We start from the raw sequence: 7,987 nt of genomic DNA on the forward strand, positions 1-7,987 counted from the left end.
GCAGGTTGGTGGGCTAGTTTTAGAAGCGATATATTAGCCATATAATTGTTGATCATGGTGGACTTTGGTAACGTATGACGGTATGTATGCCGTGCGCAGTTCTACTACTACTTGCGTTGCATCATTGTGTGTGTCCTTACAGTCATGATGACATTTCGTCGTATTATTTTGTCCAGCAGATTTCATAGTAGAGCATCAGGTGAACAACCGTCATGTTCGGCAGGGGTCTTTATTATGATTTTCATGATGACTGTGACTACGACTACGATGAGTCTGACGGGGATCGTAACTATGAATCGGATGACAGCTACACCAGTAGTCTGCTCCTTGGAAAATCAATCGAAGAAGCCTCTTTTCACATCGAAGAAGGCCCTTTCCGCATCAAAAACCATGTCCAGGGACCCAAGCTTCTTGCTGAACTCGCCAGCCAGCACGGCGGTCGGTTGCTAGGGTATTCTTTCCCGTTGCTATGCGAGTTCGACAGAGTATCGGGTTACAAGAGGCCTACTATTTGCTAACCGTAAAATATTTCAAAATAAACAAGATGTTGTGACAAGGAAAATGTATTCAAAATAAGATTAAATTCGCAATTTTAGATAGTTTGAATCTTCCCGTTTGAATTGAGATAGTTGTTTTGTTTCGATTTTGCTTCCAAAGACGATTATTTTCTGTTTCAAGGAAGGCCTTCAATTTGACCATAAGTTACTCTTGATAAGATGGGCCGCAAGTGCCATGGCAAATTCTCGATTTTTATATTTTTCGTCATCTCAGAGGCAAATAAAACTTTCTGTTTTTGGGATTTTGTAATTTTAAGCAAAGTTACAGTCAAAAATATGTGTAACTAGAGTTCGGCGACCTCATACCTCCATGAAAATTTAGAGCTTTTGTAAATTTTATGCAATGAATGAACATTAACATAATTTATGCATGGTGTTGTTCATCATTGACTAACGTACACATGTCAGAATAATAAAATTCCCATCATTAATCATAAAGAGGTTTTGCAATTTGTACATAAATTATGCAAATAAGTTCCTCATTACCATATTTGGTTTCTGCTTATATTCCACCTATCATGATTAACAAGTGTTACATTTATTGAAGTCCAGTTATATTGCAAACAATGGAATTATACAATGTCCTCATTAATAATGCAAATTAAGTCCTCATTTGCATAACATGCATATAATTACGAACATCTTTGCCCAAGCTACCTTACAGCATTTATTGTCTTATTTTGGAAAGTATGACCTCGAGTTTGCCGCATAGAAATCTGAATAGAGTCTCTGACTTGTTTTGCTTCTACTGTATACTGGGCGGTCAATAAGTACTCTATATCCCTTGCAAATCTTCCATCCTGGTGCAGAAGTCTTTGATTGAAGTATTTTCGAGGTGTGATATTTGTACTTCGCTCCTGGAGTAAACCACCACGACCAAATGGGTATTTTGACGGGTTTGCCATCTCTTCGAACTTTTCATCAGTGAGAAATGGGCATGGTTTTTGATGTTCTCCAGGCGCCACAGAATATGTGCACTCCCCGTCAGCTACGCGCTCATCTTGTAGCATGGTGTCGTACGGAAGCCCACGTAGCTGACTTGTTTGCTCAAACGAAATCCTGTCTTCCTCTTCTTCCAAATCAATGTCCCCCCTTTCTGTTTCTAAAGCAGTTTCAGCATGATGGTCATTTGCTGTACTGGGACCATCCTCTCTGGTGCTGGATGTTACCTCCCTGTCCCTGTTGTCTGTTATTCTTCCTGTCATGGCTTCCCACAAATCAGGATCATCGCCCTCCCATTCACGTTCCCAGTCAGGACAAATGGTGATGTCCTTGTAGAGAGGGTTGTTGTCCTTCAGCCATACCAGGGCATCCACAACTTTCTTGGGACGAATTTACTCATACATGTAATGACCTTGATAGCAAAGACGTCGCTTCAACTTCAGTGGCACCACCTCAGCTGTTGCTGGAAGTCTCGGTAAAAGCGATGTGATTGTCTGTAATTTAGTTGGAACATTCACGGCACTACCATGTATGGCTTTCTGTCCTCCTCTTGGCAATCCAACCAGTTTCATGAAGGGGATCCTTTGGCTGATGAGCCTCAGTTCCAATGGCCGCAGATCTTTCAACTGAGGCGGCACCTCATCAAGCTCCAGGTTGTTTCCCCAGGACTGTGTTGGGACTCTCCCTTGCTTGAGAGCGTTGTGGCAGGTCATACATACCCAATATTTACCATGAACTTGGGTACCAGTTGTGCAGTTTAGTATTTTCTCTGTATCTTCATTTGTTGTGTAATTCTCAACCTTGAGCTCTCTAACAGTTGATCTATAGAGCAGCCGACAACAGGAGATACAAGCATATATTGGTCCCTCGGCTATTTTAGATAAAAAAGTTGAAGCGCACTTATCAATCGTCGCTTCTTCGCTTTGTTTTTTTCTTCTGCATCTGTTCATAATTGTCCTTGCAGTTTTACGGCGTTTCGCAGTAGTCTCTGCTGTCTCCTGTTCTCTTTGTCGCTTCATTCCGACCCTATTTAATGCTTGTCGTTTTGCTGTAGTCGCTGCTGACTCCTGTGCTCTGTGTCGTTTTTTATGACTCTTATCTGCTGCCCGTCGTTTTGCTGTAGTCGCTGCTGACTCCTGTGCTCTGTGTCGTTTTTTATGACTCTTATCTGCTGCCCGTCGTTTTGCTGTAGTCGCTGCTGACTCCTGTGCTCTGTGTCGTTTTTTATGACTCTTATCTGCTGCCCGTCGTTTTGCTGTAGACTCTTCTGACTCCTGTGCTCTGTGTCGTTTTTTATGACTCTTATCTGCTGCCCGTCGTTTTGCTGTAGACTCTTCTGACTCCTGTGCTCTGTGTCGCTTCATGCCGACCCTATTTGATGCACGACGTTTTTCTGTAGTCTCTTCTGACTCCTGTGCTCTGTGTCGCTTCATGCCAACCCTACTTGATGCACGGCGTTTTTCTGTAGTCTCTTCTGACTCCTGTGCTCTGTGTCGCTTCATGCCGACCCTATTTGACGCACGACGTTTTTCTGTAGTCTCTTCTGACTCCTGTGCTCTGTGTCGCTTCATGCCGACCCTATTTGACGCACGACGTTTTTCTGTAGTCTCTTCTGACTCCTGTGCTCTGTGTCGCTTCATGCCGACCCTATTTGATTCACGACGTTTCGCAGCAGTATTTGGTGTCTCTCCTTCTCTTTGCCTGCTATTGTACTGCGCAATTAATTTTCTTCTTTGCTCCACACTTTTGCGTTTGCTTCGAGCCATGATATTTATGGTATATTTCCTTTCTATACGGGGTAACTGATTTCAGTACCTCTGCTGACTGCTGGGACTTAGCACTGTTGTAGTCTAATGTTTCGGGTGTTGGTGTTAAAGGTCACAAGTCCGGCTCACAACTGCAATAAATCAGATTTGCGTGGGACAAGGCAGATGCTTTCCGTGGTGATATCCATAGTTCTTCAAAGAAATCTTGTTCAGGTAACTATTGTTGCACAGATATCTACAAATGCCCCCTCCTTCTTTATATTCAAGCCTACACAGTAAAACGGAGATTAGATTGAAGTCAGTAAAAGCATGTGTTCATTGGTTCTCATTTACATAAATTATGTAACTTGATCATCTCCTCCACCAAACAACAGACGTGCGTAATCTATGTTAAGAAAGAAGGCTTTTTATCGCATTTTCTGATAAGTTATGCAAATTAGTACCTCGTTTGCAAAATACATGTTCAATGATGTTCACCTGTACATAAATTTCAAGAAGTAAGAAGTTCCCAGCATTTACCACAATGAAATTATAGCATTTTCTCATTAATTATGCAAATTAGGTCTTCATTTTGCATAATATATATCTATCATTATTGTTCTATTTCTCAGTTACAAATGTCACATGTTGCAATGGTCCTATAATTGAACTGAGCATGTTTAGACAATTTTCTAATTAACTATGCAAATTAGATTTCGTTTTGCATAATTGATATGCGATCATATGAGGCATCAATTAAGCTATCTACTTACTAAAAATCATGTCAATACGTCAACCCCTTCTTGGTTTATTCCATTTCAAAGTCTGACACTAAACCTGCCCTGCAATTCCAAACAAGCCGTTAGGGAGGCCAAACCTATACCACAGTACTCACGGCATCAAGAGCTGTCTTATTAAGTCTTGTCTACCACTAAAATATCAAAGCCGCAGCATGTCCAGAACTCGACATATCAAATCCGGAAGTTCCGCTGCAAACCCGTAACAGGTCGCTAGGGGGCCCAAAAATTTAATCGTTTTCAAGTCTCATCAAGACCTACCAACATACCGAATATCAATACAATCCATCCAGGCGTTCTCGAGTTATGCTGGTCTTCTACAATCATACTATTAGATAGATAGATACAAACGCTACCCAAAATGTAACCTTCTTGGCGAAGGTTAGAGTCACAAATAAATGTTCCATGCCGGTTCTTCACAGGGGAAATTGGTGTAGAAAATTGTAAACAAAAAAATCTAAATAACTTATCTGACGGCATTAATTTGGCATCACTGTGGTAAATACATTGAATACGAGCGATCAGCCCTTAGAATATAAACTCTACTGACAAAAACGTCATATGTGCTTTAACTTCTATGAATGGAAGGGTATGGATCTTTTTCTCAATACACTGAGCGTAACGTTGAATACATACAGATTGTTGTATAATATCTAATATCACGCTTGGCCCACAAGACATAAGACATCACCTATCAAAACTTTATCCACAGGGCAATATCTATGCAATATTATCATCAGTATAACCTAACTTTGTCACTTAGAAACCTTCATATGTATCTAGTGGAGTACTCATATATTCGGAGTGACAGTTCAGGCTCGACTCAAAGGGTTGACAAGTAGATAGTTTTAAACACTTTGTACTTACCAGCTGGTCTTATCTTCAGTCCAAATAAACTCCTGCGCGAAAAAGGACCACCCTTGACATTCAAAGATTGCAACAAACTCCAAGAAAAAAAGGCATCAAACTCGTATTTAAAGCCAGAGAATTTTCCTGCAGTACGCAGTTGTAACAGTGTATGTTATCTGACCTGAAAGGTCATCTCCCAGATGCTACACGACCTCCTGTGACCTCCTGTACTAGAACAGGAAGTTGATGTCCTGCCGTTGGGATATGCCAGCTGCCGGCGCTTGCCGAGTTGAGAATTGACCTCAGTGACCTCTGGAATTCCATAAAGCTTCCTTACATATACACTGTACACCAGATTTTCGGAGCAGAAGAATTTTCCTGATTGTTCATATCGCATTATTTCCTCGAGATCATACCTTTGTCAAGTAATTTTGCCTCATCACATACATTGTGAATGATATACTTAATTATTTGGATTCATTATTTCTTGCCACATCACATGCTGGAAAAAAATTCAGAAAGGTTATGTAACATGTCACATTAATTATGCAAACTACGTCGTGATCTAAATCTTTCCCGTGTTCATGTTCCAACAGACATAAATTACATGTGTTGCATTTATTGAATTGGAGTTATGGATAACAATTGACTTATACAAATTCCTCATTGATTATGCAAATTAAGTCCTCATTTGCATAACATGCATATCATTATGAACATCTTTGCCCAAGCTACCTGCATGCCTAAAATGATGCCAATCCGTCGGTCCTTTCTGCAGTTATCCTCTTTGAAGTGTCTTACCAAAAATGCCCCTGCAGTTCCACAATTAAATGTTAGGGGGCTGAAACTTGCCCCAATATGTCATGGCACTAAAAGCTATCTACCACGTAAATGTCAAGACCATAGCATGTCTGAAACAAGAGATACATTTAAAAAACTGCTATTATAGAATATTCTCATTAATTATGCAAATGTACTCCTATTTTGCATAATTAGTATTTTATCGTGTACAACATTGTCTAAGGTACCTACATACCAAAAATCATGAAAATCCGTTGTTCCCTTCTTGAGTTATCCTCTTCAGAAGTTTTTGACAAAAACGCCCCTGCTATCCCAAAACTAGACGCTAGGGGGCCAAAACTTATGTCATTTCTTCCTGAGCACAAGAGCTATCTAACACTCAAAAATCGTGACCATAGCATGTTCAGAACACCGAGATAGCAAAACCGGAAGTTGCGCTGCAGTACCAAGGGGAGCCGCTAGAGGGCCCAAAATCTAATCATTTCCAGCTTTCATCACACACTACCAACACACCAAGTATGAAAGCAACCCACCCAGCCGTTCTTGAGTTATCTTGTTTACACACACACACACAAACACACAGACAGACAGACAGACAGACACACAAACGCAGGGTAAAATATAACCTCCATGACATTTCATGGAGGTAAAAATGGCATTTTTCGCACTTAATTACCAATAATTCAAAAGCTAAGGCATTTTTTAAAAATCCCAAAAACAGAAATCTCGGGAAAACCGTTGCGGTCATTTTGAGCCGTCAATGAGTTATGTTGGACTCTTCTTGGTTTACACGCATGTCATGCCACACGGAGAGCGGGAGGGTGTAATTGATACCGGTGTGACAGCGATCTCGGGGGGCGAGATCGCTAGCGTTTTCGCCCCCCTCTGGCGTTTTCGCCCTCCCCCCCATCCCAGCGTTTTCGCCCCCCCTAGGAATATCCTTCCCGCATATTAATCGAGCTACCTGGAACAATATGGTACTTGGATGTAACGTATATAGTGTGTTACCTGGTATCTATATATACGTGACACCTTAGTATGTTAAGATGAGATACAGTACCTGTGAAGCCGATCCTACCACTTTGCATTGAAATAAAACAGATACATTTTTGTTGTGAATTTGTGGTGACTTTTATTAACATCACCAACGTATATTAACATATGCATATCAACACACCTGTTGCTGAGTTGTAACAAAACTGGTAAATATTTGCCAATCAGCACAGAGGTATACACACCTGTCTATGAGTTGAAACAAATTGTGATGTTCAAAACTAACAGCTAAATACATCCTTATCAACATACATGTACAGGTAAGCACACCTGTTCCTGTGCTGATAATACTAACCGGTGTTCAATACACAACTGTATCCGAATTGAAACAAAATCAACAGGTAAATACATGCTAATCAACATACAGGTAAACACACCTGTTCCTGGGCTGTTCTGGAGTTCAAAACTAACGGGTAAATATAGGATTATCAATATACAGGTAAACACACCTGTTTCGAATTGAAAGAAAACTAACAGTTGAATATATGCTAATCACCATAAAGGTATGCGCACCTATTCCTGCACCTGTTCAATACAAACAGGTAAATACACACTTCTCATTAACAGCTATGCGCACCTGTTCCTCTGCTGTTAGAATACAAACAGGTAAATACACACTTCTCATTAACAGCTATGCGCACCTGTTCCTCTGCTGTTAGAATACTAACAGGTAAATACACATGGAAGGGAAGGGGGGGCGATATCACTAGCGATTTCGCCTCGGGAGGAGGGGGGGGGGCGATATCACTAGCGATTTCGCCCCGGGAGGGGGGCGATATCACTAGCGATTTCGCCCCGGGAGGGGGGGCGAAATCACCAGAGGGGGGCGAGATGGGGGGGCGAAATCGCTAGTGATCCTGCCCCGGGGGGGGGGGGGCGAAAACACTAGTGATTTTGCCCCCGGGGGGGCGATATCACGGGGGGGCGAGAACGCTGTCACACCGGTGTAAACAACACTTATGATATTCAAGGTCACCAACTAAAACGCCAGTAGGTTCCTTACATATTAAAGGGCCCAAACAAAGTGAAAGCATAGATGTACTGTCCGGCATCCAGAAAATTGTTTATACAATGTATTGGTTAAAAACTATATTTTTCGCCTGATTCAAGTTAGTTGGGGGGGAAATGCCAGAAAGCACGGTTTTACCTGCAATGACCGCAGATGACCTAAATAGATCACGGGTTCGGTTCGAATTACGTCAGATGGAACATCATGGAAGAAGGTTCGAATTCGACTAGACAT

General features: G+C 41.5%; 1 protein-coding gene across 1 annotated transcript; it reads right to left on the reverse strand.

The window, feature by feature from the left end:
* Window positions 1-1,938: 1,938 nt before the first annotated feature.
* Window positions 1,939-5,503, reverse strand: LOC118429322 (arginine/serine-rich coiled-coil protein 2-like). Its single transcript, XM_035839804.1, has 3 exons — window positions 4,909-5,503; window positions 2,400-3,533; window positions 1,939-1,993 (listed from the first exon to the last, which is right to left on the reverse strand). The coding sequence occupies exons 2-3, from the start codon at window positions 3,263-3,265 to the stop codon at window positions 1,939-1,941; spliced, it is 921 nt and encodes a 306-aa protein (XP_035695697.1). The 5' UTR covers window positions 3,266-3,533; window positions 4,909-5,503.
* Between the last annotated feature and the right edge of the window lie 2,484 nt (window positions 5,504-7,987).

This window comes from Branchiostoma floridae, chromosome 13 (genome assembly GCF_000003815.2).
Source record: "Branchiostoma floridae strain S238N-H82 chromosome 13, Bfl_VNyyK, whole genome shotgun sequence".
Taxonomy (NCBI): domain Eukaryota; kingdom Metazoa; phylum Chordata; class Leptocardii; order Amphioxiformes; family Branchiostomatidae; genus Branchiostoma; species Branchiostoma floridae.

Coding starts and splice junctions, on each gene's coding strand:
- LOC118429322 (XM_035839804.1), bottom strand. CDS start 3,265: ATGGCTCGAAGCAAACGCAAAAGTGTGGAGCAAAGAAGAAAATTAATT. Junction 1,994..2,399: donor GAAGAAGCGACGATTGATAA/GTGCGCTTCAAC, acceptor ACTAAATTACAG/ACAATCACATCGCTTTTACC.